At 40.6% G+C, this 22590-nt stretch overlaps 1 protein-coding gene across 4 annotated transcripts in view; it reads right to left on the bottom strand.

Annotated features, from left to right (window-relative positions):
- nav3 (neuron navigator 3) overlaps positions 1 to 22590 on the bottom strand; it is a 265011-nt gene that overhangs the window by 44415 nt on the left and 198006 nt on the right. For all 4 annotated transcript variants that reach the window (XM_085138223.1, XM_085138222.1, XM_085138224.1 and 1 more), the window contains 3 exons: positions 21018 to 21251; positions 19575 to 19694; positions 1031 to 1154 (listed from right to left, as the gene is read on the bottom strand). In XM_085138223.1, coding sequence (XP_084994349.1) covers positions 1031 to 1154; positions 19575 to 19694; positions 21018 to 21251 — 478 coding nt within the window. The remainder of the gene's footprint in view (positions 1 to 1030; positions 1155 to 19574; positions 19695 to 21017; positions 21252 to 22590) is intronic.

The raw sequence follows: 22590 nt of genomic DNA on the forward strand, positions 1-22590 counted from the left end.
GTGGAGCTGCCACAAAACCTCACTGTCTTGCCACATAGCAAACCGCGTCTTGGCTTTTTGTGGAGGTGAAATACGTCCACACATGACTCCATTTACGCTCAGCCATTGTTGTGAGTTTGCACGCCAGGGGCTGCCACACAGTTATGCAGCCGTATTTCGCACATGACTATGAAAGGCGGAAGAGGAAGTAGTTCCTTCCAGTGTAGACAATCCGAATGTTATAGTTTCTTTCCACTGTGTTCCTGTTAATGATAAACTACAAATTTACCCTGAAGTACTAAAATATCGATATTTTAATGTGAGAATTGATTCTAGAACATAAATGACTGATATCGGAGGAATCAATATTTCAGGATCGATCTGCACATCTCTACCACGCACACACGGGGAGAACAGGCAAACTCCACACAGAAAGGTCCCAACCAGATGATGGATTCAGACCCAGGACCTAGGCAATAGTGCTAACCATCACACCGCTCACGGCGGTGCTTTCATTCTAATAACTAGATATTAGACAAATATCATCAAAGAAACTAAAACTAACAATGAAAATAATAAAAACTGACCAAGGAAACAATCAAAACTGAACTGAAAAGAGTCAAACAAACTGAAATTACAGTTATATGAAAATAAATGGGTAAAGCTAAAATAAACAGTTTAATGTGAAACTGTATAATAACTTTGATGCTTAGCAGATATAACATTAATCAAATTCATCCTGACCTGTGACCATTAATACTAAACACCCCAAGTCATACTATATATAGCAACTTATAATATTTTTGCCACATAAATAAATGAAAATGAAGCATTATGACATATGGTGGTACTGATGTAAACATTAACATCTGCACCAGAATTTATGGTAATCTCTCTAATTAACAAATGAGTAATTTGCCTGAACCTATAGAGGCAGAGACATGGAACAGAAGCCTAAAGTCATAGATGATGACGAGCCACGGACAACGTGTGGCTATCCCCGCTGTGAGCCTATTTGAGGCTATCGAATGTTTATTTTTCATGTGCTCACCTGTGCTCCTTTGCTTTTGCGCGATGAGCTGACACAGGAGTATGCGGGTGTGTTCAGATCATCAGTACTGATGTTGTCCAGCGTGTCACTTAGGCCGCTGCTCACTGAGCTGCTGTCATCCCAGCTACAACAGGAGAGAGAGAACGGACAAAGAAGAAGACAATGGTGAGGCCACAAGAAGAATGAAGGTGAATCTTTTAACCATCCACGACAGCAAATCATTTCCAGTCATCAAACCGCTGTGCTCCTTTAGTGTATAATTTGATATCATGAGTTTTTGAGACATAGCAATTTAATTGTTTTCCACACAAAATGACGTTTGTAATGTAATGTAAATTAACGTGTTTGCAAGCTCAAGCATTATTTGCTGCTATCAGACATAATTAATCATCTGCAGTAATAATACATTAGTTACACACATATATTCAGACAGGCAAACTGAGAGTCGGCCGGCACTATAGATGTGACAGCTCACAGACACATGTACAGTCCTGACAGTCCTCACACACAACAACTGGTTTACATGCCAACATATCAAGTCTCATCTGTGTGTGTGTTTGCCTTTGTGTGTTGGTCTGTGTGTGTTTCGATGACACGCCCGTAATTAGCGTGACAAATCTAACCAAGAAGCTCCGAGACTTTAATTTCTGAAAAAACAAATAAAGATGTACCGAAATGAGTGCTCACACCACATCACCCTATAATATTCAAACAGACAACAATGTCAAGGGGCTTTGATATGTCACAAATGTTCATTTTGTTTAAAAAAAAAAGATAAAATCAGAATTAAAAACATAAAGAATGAAATTCTGGAAATGGAGAACCCAGAAAGCAGGAGAGGCGGGATAGTAGGAGAGCTGGAGATGTGCAGACATGTGCAGAAGAAGCCCAGAGAAAACGATGGTGCTGTTGAGTCAAAAGCATAAGAGCTGTTATGCTTAAAACATGCATATAACTTGACTTTTGTTCCTTTTAATTGTGTTTTTAAGCATGATAATAAAGAGAGAAACCTACTCTACTCCTGTTTCCCAAACCGAGGTGTACAAAAACACGGTGCCTGAGTGTAGGCACTAAATATTAATCGGTGGTGTATATTCACTTGACACCTGTAATGAATTTAGCGGTGAGCAGACACCTAGCAACCCAGTTGTCCATTGGTGCAATGCAAAATTGATTTGGTCTTCTGACAGATTTCGAATGAGCAACATTTATCTTCACAGCCCAAATCTGACCCCTGACTCATAATGTCTGCAGGAAACTTTAGATGAAACAATCTGTAATGAGATCGACATTTCTAGAAATTTAGGCTGGAAAAAAACCTGCCCCGTGTAAAAAGAAATATTTCTATAAAAAAAGCACAAAAGCAAACATCAAAAGCCAATTTCTTATCCTGTCATTCTAATTTTTTATTCTGAGATTTCATTTTCCTTCAACTCAAAGCCATTATTGGAAAAACGTCTCAGAGATGGAGGAATAAAGCACAGCAGAAGCTTGTCGCACAAAAAATAAATGGTGTCCCAGCTGTCAGTCTGAGCTTTTCAGTCGTGTATCTCCAGCTTTAGAGGAGCTATTCAACAAAAAAGAAGCTGCTGTTGAGCACAGAGAGCGAGCTTCTAATATCAAACACGAGTCAAACCAAGTGTTGCACTCAGTGTGTTTCTGCACATGCCAGACTTTTACAAACAAAGCTCGATCAATGGCAGTGAAACATGCCTGGCTTGCTTTGCTTTAATCTTTTCCTCTTAAGCTGATACTGGGGCTTACCTTTCACTGGATGAGTGTCCAGGCTAACTGTACAGGTTTGTTCTGGTTTTAAGATGCATTTAAAATTTTGGTGGTGACAGGCTGCCAGGTCACCTTCACGATCTGATTTAAAGTTACCCCTTTGCTCAGCACAGCTTGTCTCACAAACTACAAAAGTGACAGGGGGAGTCACGCCACACACTGCTGCTTCCTGTGAGACCAGCCTTCCTCAGCGTGACAGACAACAGGGGCAGATGGAGTCTAACTTAAACCTCCAAATGAACTTGGGAGCCCTCCAAAATAAAACCCCCGCCAAAAAAACCATTTTTGTTAGCAGAAACACAGAAAGCTGTCTTTTATGTCTAATTAAACTTAAAATTATTGATATGAAAAGCTGAACATTAAATTCTCAGAGGAAGACCTATTTTTAAGACAGGATAAGCAGAGATCAAAGACAGATGGTTTTGCACACCAAAAATCATTCAAGCTTCTTTTAAAACTTCTCTGTTTACACACTGTTAGCAATTTCCTCCAAACCGAGATTAACTGGACTCGATAAATCAAGTGCTGAGCAGTTACAAAATACAAACGAGGGAATGGTGAAACAGCAGTGGGAAACTCTATCATCATAATAAGTAAGCAAAGGCAGATGGCAGTGAAAAAGCTCACTGACTTCAAAATAAGACTTATTTTGCACTGGTCCCCTGGTAACAACAGATTGCCCTTTCATTCTTTGGTGGCCTCTCTAATGTAATATTGAAAATCATCTTTGTGAGGAATTTTTCTGAACGGTTGGGGAACGACTGAATGACTTTTTACTTAATTAACTCTGAATCACGCTGAATTATTGCTGCATGCATAACTACAAAATGCAGATGTTCAATATCTTTATCATCCACTTCAAAATCCATCTTCAACCAATTTATGTTAAACAGTACAATGAGCAATGGCAGCATCTTTCTTTAGTGAGACAGTGTTGCTAATGTTGGTGCTATATTTGGAGAGAATTCTTGGAATAAACAAGATGATATTTTGGGATCAAAACAAAGGAAAATAAGTTCCAGATATCTCAGCACAAATTCAGGTAACAGCTGAGCACCGGTATTGATCAGCTCCCCCATAGAGCTCGGAGAAGACTCCTATTACTGGAGCTTCAGTGTTAGTTGAGCTCAGTGAACAGTAATGGATTACTGTTCTTGGTTTGTGTGATTTGGCTGGGGACTGCTGCAGAGCAGCATCCACGCTCAGTGGAACTTCCTGGGATAAAGTGTTGATAACACAAAAAGAAAACAACAATACATTCTCCTCCTCCGCTTTAGAGCCTGGCTGACTGTAAGGGGCTGAATATTTTATCAGGATGACTCCCTGAAACTGGCAGAACTCTGACTAACCAAGCTCCTCCTCTCAGACTTGCACGTCACAGCATCTCCTACTGGAGAGAGTGGTATCCTTAAAAATGGCACAGACGAACTCAGTAACCCAACAGCAGGAGGCAGGCGGGTCGGACTTCTGTGTCATAGCTTCTTAAATTAGCAATAAGTCACAAGAACAGACTACTTGAGTGGAGATACTGGCTTCTCTCCCTTGTTTCAAAAGCAAGGCAGTAAAATGAGAAGATGGTGTGAATCGAGTCATAGTGTGAAAACATGCGACTTCCCTCGTGATGCTGTGACGTCTCCAGCTGTAATGCCCTACATAGTGCAACTTGTTATAAGTCAGTATAGGACAGATTCAGTGGTATCGAGCTGTAAGGTAACTAGTGCTATAAAAAGGTTTGGCCCATTTTAAGTCCCCGGGACCTGCTGGGGAAATCTCAGCATGGAAAATACACAAAAAGGACGTTAACAAGGCACCTGCTGGCCCAAAAGGAGCTTGAGTAAAAAGTGCTCATGAGCTAAAGACAGCTACCTGCTGGACTGATGTTTTTATTTCACTGCAGATTCTACTGCAAATCTTTGATTTTTGCAAGGTGCCTCCATGCTGCGAATGCATTGAAGGGCTCCATTCAACCATGCAAACATCATCTCATGCAATATTCAATACAGCTGGTCTTGTTCCTTCCACAGCCCAGAGGAGAAATGCTATTAGCGACGTGAGCAAAGGCTAGCACTCGGGATAACACTTTATCTTGGTGATAAGCGTGATTTTGATGAGTACTTTAATAAATATTTGGAGGCGGTAGTACTGAAAAGTATTAAATTTGTATCGTACAGATGAAAGAATGTAACATTTCCTCAGAGGACCTCTTATGTAACAAATCAGGTAAGAAAAACACGTGGCCACTGAAGAGAAGAAATCCAGTTCCTTTTGTCACATTGAACACATTTAAGTGTGTTCACTTTTATGTTTTCAGCTAAAATAAAGATTTGTCAAAAGAAAAAAACAATACTAAGACAGTCATTTAAATGACGGGGATAAACAGGAAATTGAAGTGACATGAACACAACGATTACCTCAGACGACCAAACAGTAAAAAACATTCACAGATAATAATCAAACCTGATGAGCAGCATTTTAATTTAGTCTAAAACAGTGGAGTGGATTGTCTTTGAAACAGTAAATACCTCTTAGGACAAATGTAGAGACTTAAATAATGTAAATGGAAAGCACTCATTTGCATAGAGACTAATCCAAATTAATGCCACTGAGCTCCTGCAGTAAGACTTAAAAAAACATTAAGAAATGAAAGTCATAGACTTGAAATGATTTGCAAGCAATAGGTTCATTTTCTCCTCGGATGGAGTTCTCACAGAGCTGAGCTATCAGAACAAACTGTACAATATGACGGCGCTCAAAACACACAAGACAGTGTTCACAGGTACGAAACAGAGCTTAGGTATAGAGCAGTTTCCAGCTTTGCCATCAACTTACCTCCCATGGGTTGGGTGCTGTCTGTTGTTTTATCAAAGAAGAGTTCTACTTTGTTCAATACCACGCCTACACTACCAAGAGGCAAAACCCCACCTGGCAGAGAAGCTAGGAGCTGTGGCTCGACTGGGAGTCAAGAGAGGAAATGGAAACAAGAGAGAGAGAGAGAGGAGCAAAGGAGTCACTCAGTCTTCCACTTTTACCCACTGCTACTGCCAGCTCCCCCTCCTCTTTCTTCGTCTCCCCTCCCAACCAGGATGGGCCTGTCAGCCAAGGAGTGCCAGGAAGACATGTCGTCAGCAGGGGGTTACTGAGGGTTAATTAAATGAGGATGACAATGCAGAATAGAGTCAAATCAAAGAGGAAGGTCTTTGCTGGAGAGCAGAATTTATTCTGTCTTTGGTAAAAGCCTCTGACTGGAAGTGACCTCATGAATAATGCGTGAGATGCTCAGCAGTGACTGTCCACGCAGCGTTGCGTTGGGATATAATTAGACAGATTCACGACTCCCCTCTTTGATTCTTAGGCAAAGAAAAACTATAGAGCTTATTTCTTTTCACCAGTGAACTTCCATTCACGTTCAATGCTAATGCTAAGCATCCCATTTCGTCTTTTAATTTTAACTGAAGATTGGTCTCTGATGGCAGAAATGTACTTTATCAGGGGGAAGTAAAAGTGAACTGGATGCTGGTTGCTGTGTTGGGAAAGCGAAGTCAAGCAGCATTTACTTAAAATAAGAAATGTCCCAGAAAAAAAGCAAACAAACTTAACAATCAGACCCAGCACTGACTGTGGAATCCAATTCACCTCGACACAACTCAATTAAAGGAAGGAGCAGGGTGACCTTGGAGGGATGGGCTGGAAATATGTCTGCAGGACAACAGCAGTGCCTGGCCTGGCTGGTTAATGCGTCCAGACGTCCTACTGCAATGCAGTCAAAGACAACAACAAAGTCTTTAGCTGTTCAGCACCGTGGGGTTTACAGCAGGCTAATACAGCCCAGCAGGGGTTTGTTCAAGTCTATGGCAATGCAAACAAATAACCCGCATAAGCCACAGTTGGTCCAACCACCAGCCTCCTCCTCCTCCACTGGCCTGAAGCTGGAAACTTCACTAAAATATGATTTATACAAACAAATACAGTACGTCATGTGACGGTAAGTCAGCAGCATTTTTGTATTTTCTGAAGAAAATGTGAGCAATAAACTGCAATAGCATACTGTTAAGAAATGTTTGGGTTTTGGACTGACACTAGACAAAACACACCAACTAAAACACATCACCTCAGTTCATTGGAAACACCCCAGACCAAATAATCAGTCAAATTACACCGATAATAATCAAGAGCATCATGGGAGACCTCCAAAGTCTGTTCCTCATCTCTTCTGTAGGATGACATTAGAGGCTCATTTAACAGCTCCGTGCATAATCTATGATGCTGGTTTGCTTAGGTACCAGGATGATAAATTTAGCCATGTGAGGATTTGATTGGATAAAATGGAGGAGTCCATCTGTGAGGAGAAAAAAGGGACATCAGACTTACTGCCAGATTCAGAGCAGGTGGTGAGGGATCTTAATCTCTACATCAACAATGGGTGAGCATCCAGTCTCTCAGATGTCTTACTCTCAGCCCTCGACTTCTGCACCGTGCAGCACAGATTACATCACTATAAATTTAACATATTTCTTTAGTTTTTAAATATCACTCAACTTCCAAATAGGGAGGCATCGGAAGCTTATTCACCATCCAGCACAAGTAACAGGAACTGTTTCTTTTTTCTGTTGGCTAGCAGTCAGGTTGCTAGCACAAGGAAACACACAATGGATGAAGATATACCAAAAGTTCAATTTCATTCCAGAAATCCCATTAAAATGTGGCTGTTACTGAATTATTCTGTATGCGTGAAGCTTAGCAGCACTTTAGAAACCTGTGTATCTTTACTGTTTAAGGGTGAGGTTTTAATTATAAATTATAATGTGGTTAAAGTAATTCTTATGATTTTCAGCATACGTAACCTTGGACATTATTTGCAGGCGGGGACCCTAACATCCGAACCTGTTTCTTTTTTTAAGATCCTATTCACTCAATATTTAAAAGTGCCCTGAAAAATATATGGGACCCTCAGATTTAATTGTATTTATTATTAAACACAGAAAGTTCAGAAATCAAGGGGAGAAGCAGCTCGACTGTCAGGACTTCAGGCTTTGTCTATATATTTAATGCTGTTAAAAATATACTATGTATGGTTTTACTGCAAATGACCAAACTGTATGTTGTGTAACGACAGTTCACCTATTTTGACCAGAGATGGGCAGTAACTACTGTAATCTGATTACTTTTTTCAGGTAACGAGTAAAGTAAGGGATTACTATTGCAAAAACGGTAATTAGATTACCGTTACTTTCCCGTAGGAACGCTGCGTTACTGCGTTACTAAAACCGTGATTTGTTTGCGAGAATGTCTCATGACAGTGACGTAAGCGAGTGCCACGTTCGTGACAACAGCTGTGTGCAGATCAACAATGGATCATATATCGAGTGCAGAGAGAGTATGAGCGTGCAGCGTTTAAAGCGTGGAAGTACTGACCTCACTTTAAGTTTGATTCCATAAAAAGTGACAAAAACATTAGTGTCCGTTGTCCGTGGGAAGAAAACTTCTTTTTACAGCGAAAAAAACCCCTAAACTTCCAAACAAGCACAGAGTAGCTACGACGTAATGGGAAACTCACAGAGAAACTCGCGGATTCTTCCACTGACCGCTGCACACCTGCACCAGGGTAAACCTCCGCCTACCCCACTCCTGCTATACAGGTGAAAATAGAGCAACAGGACCGCTAGTCTTTGACTTTATTTATTTTCTGCTGTGTTTTACTTGCTATTTGAAAGACTGAGTGTAAACACAAAAAAAATTATTTTATTTTATGTGCTGGAATGTGCAGAAAATAGGTTTAAATATTAAACAAATTTCTTCCAGTCAGAGAATGTTGCAGATAATTAAAATTTTGCTTGATGCATAAAGTTAAAAGGTTAAAACTAATAAAACAAGTTTAAAAAAGAGACTTTTCCATTTGATTACATTTTGTATGATGGATTATGTAGAAAAAGTAGAATTGGGCTGAAAGATCTATCACTTTATCACCTATTCAGGTTGTAAATCGTGTTTTTAAAAAGTAACTAAGTAATTAAGTAATTAATTACTTTTGAAAATAAGTAATCAGTAAAGTAACGGGATTACTTTTTTGGGGAAGTAATCAGTAATTAGTTACTGATTACTTTTTTCAAGTAACTTGACCAACACTGATTTTGACTGACTGTAGGTGGAGATGCTGCGTCTGTACCAACGTTGACACCAAACCTAGTTTTGAGAATGGCGCATGGATATTTCAGAAATGTTATTTTCTGAGCTGTACTGTGGGAAATGAAGGCATCAACAAAAGAGTAATGCCACCTAGTACTCATTACAATGACATTGAACTCACACAGCAAATAAAAGCAAGGAAAAAAAGGTTTTAAATGAGCCCTAGAAGCAGCAGGGCACCGGTGGGTCACACAGCCACCGTCTGCCTCTGCTCTGTCTGACAGGTGACTTGGCAAACCAAACCTAGCATCCTCTGCACTTCTGGAACAGAAAATCCTTTGTATTCCTGGGATTACAGCAGTAAAACTTGATAGACAGTGGCAGCACAGTGTCAGCTCTCCAAAGCCCCTCAGCTGAGGTTTGCATCTGACCAGCTCTGATCTCTGCGCTTCACCAGAATAAACAATCAGCCGCTGACACCCAATCGTGTGGAGACAGACTTGACATGGTTTGCCACAATTAAGGACTAAAAACGTAACTAGTTAGTACAACAGTCACCCGGAATGATAAAGACTAAACAGTCAGCGTTTTATTTAGATATTTAGATTTGTTGATTTTCTTCTCTATCAGATGGTTAAAAACAGAATTATGTATTGAATCTGGAGTCTGATGATACCTAATTTGGGACACAAACAGTAATAGGTTTAAAGGCTTTGTAAATGCTGTTTTGCTGTAATTATACCGCAACACTCGTCATTTAACAAGATTACGATTTCATAATCCACAACAGAGTCAGGCTCCATGGCAGTAAAGTGAATTAACAATGACAGCAGCTTTGTTGATTCTTATCTTCACTAACTCATTGTCAGATGATGAATGGAGTCATACGCTTGGAAATATTTAACCAAATGAATTGATGAATCTGAGGGAAATGCCCCTGTGGTCTATTCATCCTAAAATCTATCCAACATTACCTTGTAATCCACCTATTTACAGCAGACCGACTGTTGAACAAATCTGGATTGGCCGAAAAGTCTAAACTCAAAAATGTAATTAAACATTTCTTAAATCGATCCTCTTAAACAACACGAGACACCCCGGAAAGGAAAGAATAAATCTGATGCTGTCACTTCAAGTTCTGTTTTTTCTTTTTTAGTTTCATCACAAATCTCCTCTGAAAAACATGCAGACAATTTAGTGTTTTGAACAAATTCCCAATCCAAGTAAACTCTCAGTGGAACATGGTCCGCATCAACAGTCAAATAAGCTGCTTCTCTTTTGTAAACATGGCACTTTAACTAGAGAAACTTATTCAATTAAAAGTTTTAAAATCAGCAGAGCGTTAACACTCGAAACACATTTGGACCTTTGCTGGTAATGGATGAAATTTCTTTCTTTCTAATGCAGCTTTAAATCACTGTACAGTTAAGATCAATGGCTCTCCTTCCTTTTTTCTTCCTGAGTTGTATTACATCTATTCAAACATGTGGGTTACGGTACAGTTGGACACACACAAATAAGCATTTAAGGAACACCTACATGGAGTCTCTATTATTGGTGTTGAATGTCACAGGAACCTCACACTGTCATCATAAAATTAGTTATCAACACAGCCTGTGAATGCCTGGTTACCACACAGAATCCAAAAACGGTCCTTATCTGTAACATCTTCTGAGCGTACGTAACACACTGTTACAGGACATGATTCTCTCATGCCACTTCATGTCAGTGTAATGTGAGTCAGCACTGTGTCGTCACAGTTTTTCATAAGTCAAATCACTCAGACCTAAGATCACTAAAAGTCTAGAAAAACTGCATGAGCAGAAAGTAAGAAAGTGCATACACCAGACCCTGAGAGAAGAAAAAGTAAGGATTCATGATTAGGGATGGGTATCGTTTAGGTTTTATCCGATACCGGTGCCAAACCGGTACTTTTGAAATGGTGCCGGTGCTTAAACGGTGCTCAAACCGGTGCTTAAAGAATGGAAAACACAAAATTGGTCCAAAAGCCTCTCATGTTCAGCTGTTTTTTTGTAAAAAGATAACAATGTTAGCCTTCTCTGCAGCTATGGGGCATATATCACTCTGGGCTGGAAGCAGTGCTTAATCAATGGAAAAAACACAAACTTTGTCCAAAAACCTCTCATGTTTAGCTGTTTTCCACTTTTTCTTTGGTCATTTTAGCCTTTTTGTCCAGGGTGAAGGGAGTATCTGCCATCAAACAAGAAGACAGCCGCATGTAGCTATGATGGTGTTTGCTAGTTCACCTTACATGCATTAATGTAATAACGTGGTTAGCCTACTCAACGTAAATTACACACGAACAACATTAAGCTACTCACACAGAGAAGAACGGCTGCTGCTGCATCATCATCCTCATCATTTCTGCTACACTGGCAGGGCTAGGGGCCAGGACTCTCCTCTTCGGGTTTTTGGGGGATGTTGCTAACTCCGGGTCCGATAACAGGCACCACACCCGCAGTAGATGTGCACGGTGTGAGGTCTCGCAGCAAGCTATCAAATACGGCGCATTTCTCGGCTTTAAAAAAAACGCTATGCGTCGCCAGGTGTTTCATCAGTTTTGAGGTGTTACCTCCTTTGACAGCATCACAGTATCAGCTTAAAGCACTTGTTGCAGGCTGCTGAGTTTGCATATTTTGGTGTGAAGTACAGCCAGACTTTGACCGCTTCGCCTTGGGCATTTTTAATCTGTAGTTCTGCTCTAAAAGAACGTACGTACCTGGACCCGCCTACTATCCTCGGAAACGTAAAATGATTGGCTAGAATCTAAAGCGTATCATTCCATACCAGTTGGTGGCGGTAATGCACCTTTCACTTGTTTGCCAACCGCCAATACAAATGTAAGGAAGAAGAAAGTGTATCACAGCTCAGGAAAAAAAGCACCGAAATGTGCACTGCTTTTCGGTCTGGTTACTACCGTTTATGTCAGAACCGGTGCCATGATACCGGTACCCATCCCTATTCATGATTGCATGTTAACTATCCCCTCCTAAATTGATCACATAATTTACTTATGATGGACAGACATCAATTGCAATACACACCAGAGCTCAGCATCATCTGATGCAATTCAGAACTATTTTGTCAAATTACACCATGGGAAAGGGTAATAATAGCTCATAAATCCTTTTATGCTTTTTGCTTTTGCTCTTATGCCTGATGAAGAATAAGACCAAAAGGGCGGGTGACTGAATCAGCCACTCCCCCCAGCCTTAATCACTTTCAGTCCCAGGCAGGTATGGCTGCTCAGATGACCCAGATGAACTGAAGCAGAACTTGACCATATGGGACGTGTCATCAATGAGAGAAATAGACAGGGCAAGCCTGACCTCACTCAGTAATATCCCCTCATCCTTGTCACCCACAAGTCCACGCTGATGAGGCCAGGTGGATAGTTCAGCTCCGTATGGAACCAGGGGCATCTCCAGTGCGTCCCTGCTGCCACTTAACTAACCAAAAGATGAACCCCTGTGCACGCTAATTGTCTTCAATCAAGTTGAAACATTTCTATATTTAAATATCGTATTAATTAGTAATGGCAGGAACATACTTTCTTAAAGGGCCTAACGCCTCTAAGAGGTATCAGCACATTTAAATTCTAATACATGACTGAACATTTATAGGATAGTGAGGGTTTAGCAGGAGTATATTTAATCAGGCCTATCTTTATGCTATGGTGCTTTCACATTAATTGCAGTTATAGCCAGGGGTTGAAACTGATTTAGCATTTTCAGTTGAGGAGTAACCAAATCTGATAAGCAGTTTTACAAGTAAGAGTTAACTTCCATGTGCTGCAGCATGGAGTTGTCAGTGATGGCATGGAGATGCTTGGTGGTCTTTCACGTGAACATCATGCACATTTTCTGCACCCATACGACAGAATACATGAAAGACATTGAGGTCAATCCATCAAACGATGTCCACGTGGATATAAAACAGGAAACGGGATATTCAAATAAATTCTGAAACCTTTTCACTGGATAAGATTGGAATGATGTTCTATGTTTGATCAGTTTAATCGGTTTTCTCTGGAATTAAGAATTTACTAACGGTTTGCTAAATTAATTCAGGTATAAATGTATTTGGTTAATTAGTGACCAGGCTTAATGTCTATTTGGTACAATTCTCGTCAGTAATTGGAAAAGAGAGCTTTTCATCTAGTGATTTTTACCTATTAGAATTGTTGTTTAAACATGTTCTTTTTTGTTTAAGTCTCAGTGAAATGAAAATACATTTTTTAAAGTGTTCATACTTCCTGGATGCTGGATACTTTCTTCTTTTATCTCGTGCTATAGGCTATGCTATATACAGTAGCATAGGCCTATTCAGACCTAGTTTTATTCTTGAGATCATTCTCCTCCTGCTGGTCTAACAGCACAGGTATACAAGGAGGCTAACAGCTAGTCTTCTCCAGCATCATTGCACTAGTTCAACAACCAAATGTGCAGGAAATTAATATCCTTTTTTTATCCATGTTTAAACTGAAATATCATTATGAAACATTATGCCTTTGGACCACTTTTCTAAGGGTAATCAATCATCATACTATAAAGATTTTATGTATGTGTGTTCCTTATTTCCCCCCAGATGAGAAGACTGATCTTGATAAAAGTTTGCATAAGGAAAATTCAATATCTAAATCACATATCACACATATTTTATACGAATTCCACAATCACATATATTTGTACATTTGACAGATCAGCTGACTACACATTGGAAGATCAAATACACATATTTGACTGTGAGGAAAAGTGGAACCCAGAAACAGTTTTGAGGTGCAGTTAGGAGGTGAGGGGTCAGTTCAGGGTAAGACTTATGGGATGTGTGTGGGTAAGCAATAGTGTGTGTATATAAAGAAAGACATGTGTATATGTATGCTGGTGTATATGTGTTGGGAACATAGATAAGACGAGGTACCAGGATTCAATGGTACTCCAAAAGTCAGAAATGTCATGTCCATCTTGCATTTGGCAGCATGTGCTTCCTGATGTTCCACACAGAAAAGTTATTATTGCCATACACACACACACACACACACACACACACACACACACACACACACACACACGCACTTATATCAATGCCAAAGAATAGGAAACGGGAGGAAAACGGAGCGTCCAAAAACAGGGAAACTTTCCCTCGAGCATCTTTGAATGAAGAGATGGCTAATTAGAGTCTGGTTGTGTGGGCCACAATTTGCCCATTTTTGACAGGAAATATATCTGTATGCAAGCATCTGCACAAGTGAGGGCACATTTGCATGAACATACACACGAGCCAGGCACAGTCGGGTACTCAAATCAGTGATAAAGCATGTCCCAATTATCACAATTTGTTAAGTTTAGCCTGTGTGCACTGAGGTGGAAATACTGAAAAGGACAAATGTCTGAAGAACTGACAGTTGCCAGAAGACTTTAGAAAGCTTAGATAGCAGAAACTTTGAGACGCTCCAGTTTCAGGTGCAATACAAATATATTCTTCCTAAGCGGTGCCCCTGGAAGAGATGAATGAGAGAAACTTATATAATGACTGCGTTTGTCATTGGTAGTAAAAAAAACCTTCTCCTCTAAATCTCTTCACTGCTTACGACAGCAAAGACAAGTAGAGCGGCTTCTCTGCGACTGTCACTGCTACGCGGAGTGACAGGCCGAATCCTGCTGCTCAGCAGCACACACGGCATATGGAGAAGTCTGTACATGCACACAAACACGCATACACCCACAGCTAAATACACTTAAATGTAGTACACCAACGAGCTTTCTTTTGTGAAGCATGGACAACACAACCACTGCACACTTTCAACACATATAAACTTGTCTCCAAGCCCCCGAAGCTTTAGACAACCAAAAAACGCAGAGCCAGCTGCCACAGTCCAGCTGCGAGAAAGAGACGGCAACACACTCGAGCCACCGGGATGCTAAAAGAGAAGCCCTGTTACTTATTCATGTCTCTACTGAGAGCGGGGAGCCTGCTGGTGTCAAAACACTCTCTTTGGGCGTCTTTTCTTGACAGCAGAGCCATGAGCATGTGCTCATCTATGTTGTATAACAAGAAGGTATTTTTAGGCAGGTGCTTTTAGCCAAGGCTAAACTCAGCATTGTTTTGAAGCAGACTGATCAGAAGAGGGATCTGAGCTTTTGTCATTCAGCTGTTTTCGGGCAGATGGTCGGCTCCAGGGTACTCGGTTCTAGCACAGATGAAATCACTGGAATACCACCTTGTGATTGGATGCCTCTGACAGCCAGTCAAGTTGCAGTTTACGCCTTTTGTCCAAATTTGTCTGACTGTAAAATGTAATTAATTGTCATTAATTAATTCCACAGTGACCTTTGACTAAAAAAATCTTCACCTACAGTCCCAATGAATTCTTGTGCTAATCTCAAAGAAATTCTATTAAAGTATTCAGATTATTAGTTTAGTGGGATTGGAATCGACATGTGGAAAACCTGAAATATCTTCAACCACAATGTCACCAATTATCAAAAGCAGCTGTACGCGTGACGCTTATTGACTTTGTTCTATGACACTTGGTTAAAAATGAGGCTCTGTCCTAATACTGAGGATGAAAGCACTCAAAAATAAAACTGCTCTTCTAATCTTTTGTCTTTTTGTAAGACATAGACACACTGGCACAGCTCATTTAAAAAGAAATGGAGATGCGCACATACAGTATCTCATGTCATGACAACTACAGTAAACATTAAGTCCACGTGGTCCTTTGTCCCAGATGGTTTCAGTCACCTGCCAGCCATGATGAGTCATTTAGATACATATCCTGAGGGGCTGTGTTGGTTTGGGATAAAAATGCCATGGATGGCAGCCAGGGGAGCCGTTATGGACTGTAAAAAGCACGAAACATAACGAGCCTCGTGGGAACTCAGTTTACGTACACAGACCAACTTCCACTTTCTGCCTCTGAGGAAGTCTGTCTACTGCTGCCAGCAGAACTGCGGAGAGAGTAATGTGCATTTTTGTATCCGTGCTCGTGCTTGAGGTGGTGTAAAAGACACGAGTGTAAGTGTGTGTCCTTGTGTGTGCAGTTTTCCAATTATTACTTATGACAGAAAGGAAATCCAAAGGAGAAGGACGAGGGGGGGAATTTTAATGGCCACAAATTATTTACCTTGCTGATAAACAAACAAACAAACAATAAATGCACAGTTATCTCTTGTGAACAAATAATTTGCTCCAAAGTAAACTTACACTATCAAACTATCAGCCAGAGACAGATTCAATCCCAGACTCTAATCTAAGAATTTCTCAAAGTCAAAACCCAATCTCCTCGAAATCTATGCAATGGAAAAAATGACTTACATTCTCAGATTAAAGGAAGATATTTTCGTTGCTAAGTGGGAGAAGTGGACATTATATGGCACCAAGGAAAATTAATGAACGAACAAAACATTTAAGGTCTATAACTCTGTATATCTATTGATGCTTGCCTGTATAAAAGTACGTATATAAGCTGGAGTATGTATGCTGCGGAGTAAAGGCAGGTATGCATACGGTAGTTGATTAGAATTGGCACCCGAACCTTTTGTTCGCTTTAGTGTTTTTGTTTTGACTGTGTGTTTGCATGGTTATTTCTCCTGTAATGCAATACATGTCTGTGTTTAAACTGTGACAAAACTATCAATAAAAATTACAGTGTCAAAAAAAACAAACAAAAAAAACCAATCTCCTCCATAATTGGGATTCTGTGTTAAATTCAATTCAATTCAATTTTCAATTCAATTCAATTCAATTCAATTTTATTTATATAGCGCCAAATCACAACAAAAGTCGCCTCAAGGCGCTTAAATGAGTGTTTAGGTTAGTTTGGAAATCATATTAAATTGAAAATATAATCGGATTAACACTTATTAACTATTAACAGTCATTCAATCCACTAATTATCAGCTAAAATTATGACCAAGTCAAGTAATTTAAGCCAAGTATGTTCACCTGGAGAAAAGAGCAGTTGGACGGACATTTGAGACAGAAAGGTATCACGACACTAGCTGCCAGTTGCAGGCAGAATTTCATGGATACAGTATGTTCACCTCCTCAGCAGTTATAATCAAGATAGCTGGACATGAAACGTGTGAGATCAAATACTTTTCTTGCATTCGTCATTCCTAGAAAGCCAGTTTACACATCTGAGGTAAAAAGTTGTTTAAAGTCAGTGAACAAATTATTTAAACTTGGGCCTTATCCTCTACTCATTTCACTTCAAGCCAAGGGGTTTCATGGAAAAGCACGCTGTACCACAGAGGTAAAGCCAGGCTGAAATGTAGAGCTGAGTGAGCAATTGGTTTCGTCATGTGTCCGTGGGAAGTGACAGCCTAGCTACTGACAATAACACGTGAGCGGCATGCATTTTGTGCATTTCTGTGTATATGCTTGCCTACGTGTACTTGATTTCATAAAGGAAAAGGAAGGAAGGAAGGAAGTAAACAGGGTTCAAATTCTTTTCCTTCTGGGAGTCTGTAGCCTGCGGGCATCAATATTTCCTCATCGCCCCTGAGGCCCAAAGTGCTTCTGCAGACTTTAGTTCAAAAGAGCAGAGCATTTTTGGATTTAAGTCAAGGAAAGGTGAGAGACAGTTTAGGCAAAATATTTAAATACAGAGATAAAGTGCAGGGTGAAGCTGAACCTTGGCAGTTTGCTTGGTTCATTTTTATTCTTATCCTAAGACATCTTTTTGCCTCAGTGTCAAATCTGACAGGTCAATCGGTTTGAGACTGATGGGGCAGGTTAATCTCCTATTCTGAACCTCTGGTCAGGACTAGTATGTTTTGCCGCTTGGCCAATCACAGATATGATCAAACTCACCTCGGGCTGCCTGGCTTGACTGACTGGCTTGTAACAAACAAGCTTGTGAGGCTGAGCACATAACCAAGAACTGGAAAAACTGCCTGGGTTGCAAAACAACTGAATCATATACAGAAAACATACATATTACAAGCAAAATATCACATTGTGTAAATCTGCCTAGTGTAACCATGCACATGTAGCATTAACAGAATCATAATCTTTAAAATCACAGGACTACTAAACGCTGCCACTCATTAAAATCTTGACAGAAGCTGAAGCTGTGACACTGGGAAATGTCACTGCATTAGTCAATTCCCAGCAGTCTCTCTGATGGCTTGTCATCACAATCTTAGCCTGACAGCTTTAAATCGATCGCCAACCCTCCTCCGCCCCTTTAAATCTCTGATGGTGTTACAGAAGACTTGTATAACCTTTGAAGGACATATTTCTTACTTCCTTCTTACCCTTTGTTTTTATGCCAGGCACATCTAAAAACCAGGAATGTTTGGTGCAGAGCCGATATATGTTGACTCAATCATCTGTTATCAGCTGAAACCTCTTAATCCAGATCGTTTTAATGCGTTTACGTTTGAAAACGCATCGTTTTCTCTCCATTTTGGCCTCCCGTCCACACTGAGATGGCGTTTTTTTTGCTCGTGGAAAACGCAGCGTTTTCAAAACGGTCTCGAAAACGCATACATTTGAAAACGGTGCTTTTGCGTTGCAGTGTGGACAGCAAAAACGCAGACTTTCTAAAACGATGACGCATATTAGTCATGTGATGCAGTCATGTGACCAATTAAACTAAAATAGTGGAGGGCATTATACAGCAGTTGTTTTGTTTGACAGCCCTATTAAAGATTAATATCAGTCTGTACATGCTCCAGATAGCTTTTCTTCAAATTCTTTACTTCTCACTCGTTTTAGCAACGTTGTACTTTTGTGTTACTCGCAGCAACAACTCCACCTCATTGTTAGTCCATTTAAAAAACTTGGTGCTTTTCCTCAACATTTTGCCACGACGTTTCAAAGAGCCGGAAAGTAAATAAACGGCAGACAGAAAGGAGGCAGGTCGAATCTTCTTGCATTCCACGCATGCGCAGCACTGAAACGTAAGCGTTTTCGGCCGTTTCAATGTGGACGCACAACTCTGTGAAAACGACTGAAAACAATAGTGTGGACGCGGAGCGTTTTCAGACGTAAACGACGTTTTCAAATCTATCCGGGCTAGTGTGGACGTAGCCTTAGTCACTTGCCCATTCTCTGGACTTTGTATCCTATTAGGTTTGTATCCTAAAAAGCCTATATATATCTTTGTACTGATATCTAATATCTTTAATTGTTTTGGGTAATATACCCAGATATTCATGCTTTTTAGCTCCATAATGCTCATTGTGCCGAATGCTTTAACCGACAGATACAATCAGGTATAATATGATACGGCTGCAGTTGCTATGGTGCCAACCTTTCTGCCATTCTGACCACAGCACATTGCTTTTTTTCACACGCACATGCATCACTGGCTGCAAAGCACAGTCCAGTGGGTTTGTCTTAGCAAACACCCACCTGGCTATGGTTGAAAATGAATGACAACGAAGCTATCAAATTCACAGCCAGATGCTCGGGAGAGGAAAACATCAGCTAAAAGCCAACAATCAGAAGTGGAACGTGAAAAGCTGTGTTCAAATTTGAATATTAACGACGTGCTTGCATGAATCTCAAAAAGCGTGAAACCGGAGCTACTCCCGGGTGTGGACCACAAATGAATCAAACAGGCACCAGAAAAACAGGCAGCTATGACAGTCTCCATCCTCACCTGTCAATGTCACCCTGCATCTCTTTGCTTCCTCTTTGGGATACGTCTCGAGAAGAAGCTGCATCTGAGGCTCGGCCGGTGTTCCGTGCATACAGATGAAGGCTGCCGTCTGTAAGGTATCTGTGAGGGGAGAACAAATTACAGGTATGAACGTTTAACTTCAGTTTGCTTTAGAAAGTTATTCTTTTGTAACTTGTGGCTCTTACACTTTAAGGTCCTTGTTTAAGTGAAGAAGAAGCAAATTATGTCAACTAAACATAAAGGAAGATGCTACCTTGGCTGCCTGATGGCTAATCTGAATAATGAACATGAAGACTGTGTGTGAAGTCGGTATAGAGAAGCGAGTTTGTGTCTCTGTGTACCTGACAGTGAACGAGCGGTAAGATTTGAGGCAACTTCCAGATAGCTATCAGACACGGCTGGTAGAACACGGGGGCCATTAGCGCTGAGTTAATTAAGCTAATAATTCAGCTAATCACCTTTCCCTCCCAACATGTTGTTACATTTTCTGCTCTGTTCTTTAATCTTGCAGATACCTTGCTACATCACACCTCATCCTTACCATTCCCTCACAGTTTTCTCTTTACAGCATATCTTCTTTTGAGAGTGTGTGCTCACATGATTGCGTGGGTGAAATGTGAAAAGCCTTTTCTCCTACGTGCTTAACTCATTTATTGCTATTGAGCGAATGAAGGTCAGAAGCCTGCTGCTGTAATGACTTGCAGAAGACACAAACTCATCCATTCTCACTCAGGTAATCTGTCAGTGTCGTGAGTCCTCTCAAGGTTCACATAAATGTATTACTTGAAACATCCCGTGTGTGGTTTTACTATGAAAAAGTATACATAGCCTTGCTGTATGACAGTAAGCCATTTGTATCAATGTGCAGAGAAAGGCAGGTAAGGCCTTGGTGACTGTATGAATACAAACTAAGCATGCATTTCTGCACTGAAATGGAAATCTGTCACATGTTAGCAAACAAATGACCTTTAAAGTTTTACTGAGTATAAATGATGTGGGGCTGATATTATGCACTTAAGATATTTCTTCTTTATACAGCAAAGCATAGTTATGTATTTAATTTACATGGTGGTGCAACATGTTTCAAATCTACGAGCTCCGTGTTCAGGGCATAAAAAGGCTGAGAGCTACGTTATTCAGAGGGAGGAATAAATGTAGGAGGCACAACTAAACAGAATGCTGTTTCACACCACAGCGTGGCACAGAGGGATCAGCTAAAACAAACTTATTTTGACTATAAACATCAAACATTCATTCAGTTACTGAAATCACAAATAGCCCTAACATAAATATTCAAAACACTGTCCTGCAACTGTCAACATTTTTGGGGGGAGGGTTACTCGTGTCGTGTCTTAAAGACTGAAAATGAGGAAAAAATAGCCTGGCTCTCTCCACAGGCTTACTACTTAAATGTACACAAACCTGGAGGGGTCTGAGTGCCCACTGTAGCGCCCTGTGGTGGTGCCTGCGCCTGTTGTGCTCGCCCTGGGCGCAGCGTAGCCACTGGGCATCGAGGGGGCGTCACCAGCCTGGAGACGTGGGGTTTGCGATTGGCCCAGACGCCAGGACATGGGGGAGGAGCGTGCAGCGAGGGCAGGTATACTCCGCCCATTCACCTCAGTGGTTACTGTCGTGTCAAAGGTTGTTTCTAATGTACTGTGGAGAAAGAGGGGTAGAGACATAGAATAAAATGATTTATATTTCCTCACAATATACATTAAAAATGTTTTTCCCATCAGAATGATGTTTTTGAAAAGAGTTTTGAAGATTGCTCGGTGTATAGAGGGTCTTGGGGAAAGCGTCTGGGCAAAAATCACAAGTCTAAGACGCTGAAGTAATACCAAGTACACGCCTGTGCAAAGAGCAAATCAATCAGGTGAAAAGATCAGTCATATTTTCAGTAGACAGCCTTCTACAGTTGAGTGCCACTCCCTTCATCTTACATGCCTTTTTTCTAACACTGTGCTTGTTTGTGTGTGTGTGTGCGTGCATGAGTGTGTGTGTGTACACATGCATTTAAAAGTGTGTGACCTTCATAAAGTGCTGTTTCTTCCAGCGTTTTAACTTGAAGGGGGAGGAGAGAAGAAAGGCTCCCAGGAGAACTTATGTCAGAGCATCACGGTACATCACACAAAGATGGAAATGGAGGGAAGGAGACAGCTCTGCTTCCGCTCAACTATCAAGTGGATTTGATAGAAAATAACATTTGGATTAGGTGCCCTAACACGGCTAAAGAAGGGAAATAAACCTCTTCAAAACACATCTGCTAATGTCACAACAATAAGCACCTGCCAGTGCATCTAGTCATTGGCAGGTTTGACTATTTTGAAGACAATCTGAATAATTTGGAACGCTTGCTGTAATATTCCCAACCCATCTCATGAAACCTGTATTAAATCTCATTGTTTTAATCACTAATGACAGAAAATGCCAAAAAAAATTGATAAAGAGTACTATAAGAGTACAAGAGAAAAAGACAAAAGAGGCACCATGATAATAAGTGAAATGGCAGAAAATAAGAGCAGCCAGCACATGTAATGATGCACAGAGACCAAAAAGCACTGACTCACTGCCATGACCATCCTCCACTAACTGAGGAACTGCTGCTTTTCCCCTCCAAGTCTTTACCCGGATCTGCATGTAAGAACTGTCACATTTGAAAGATCAGGATGATTTATTGAATGGAATGAAAGCAAAATCCAGCCTGAAACTTTAATTATTTATGTGAAGTAACAGGATAATAGAAGTAATGAGTCAAAGTGACTGGACACCAAGCCCCGCAACCCCACAAACTACAGCATATGTGCACTCTCAGTGAGAAAAGTCGGAACTCACTTGAGCTCTCTCTACTGGGGAAAAGAGTGCACTGCAGTCAAATAATGAGAGAACGGACAGACCTGACATAAAACCAGGCATCTCTAACAATCTGTTACTTTAAGGATAAGCTGGTGATGTGCATTCCAATCACAAACATCCTTCTGTGGACAGAATACTA

The sequence above is a fragment of the Neolamprologus multifasciatus genome, chromosome 17, assembly GCF_963576455.1.
Source record: "Neolamprologus multifasciatus chromosome 17, fNeoMul1.2, whole genome shotgun sequence".
In the NCBI taxonomy this organism is placed as follows: Eukaryota; Metazoa; Chordata; class Actinopteri; order Cichliformes; family Cichlidae; genus Neolamprologus; species Neolamprologus multifasciatus.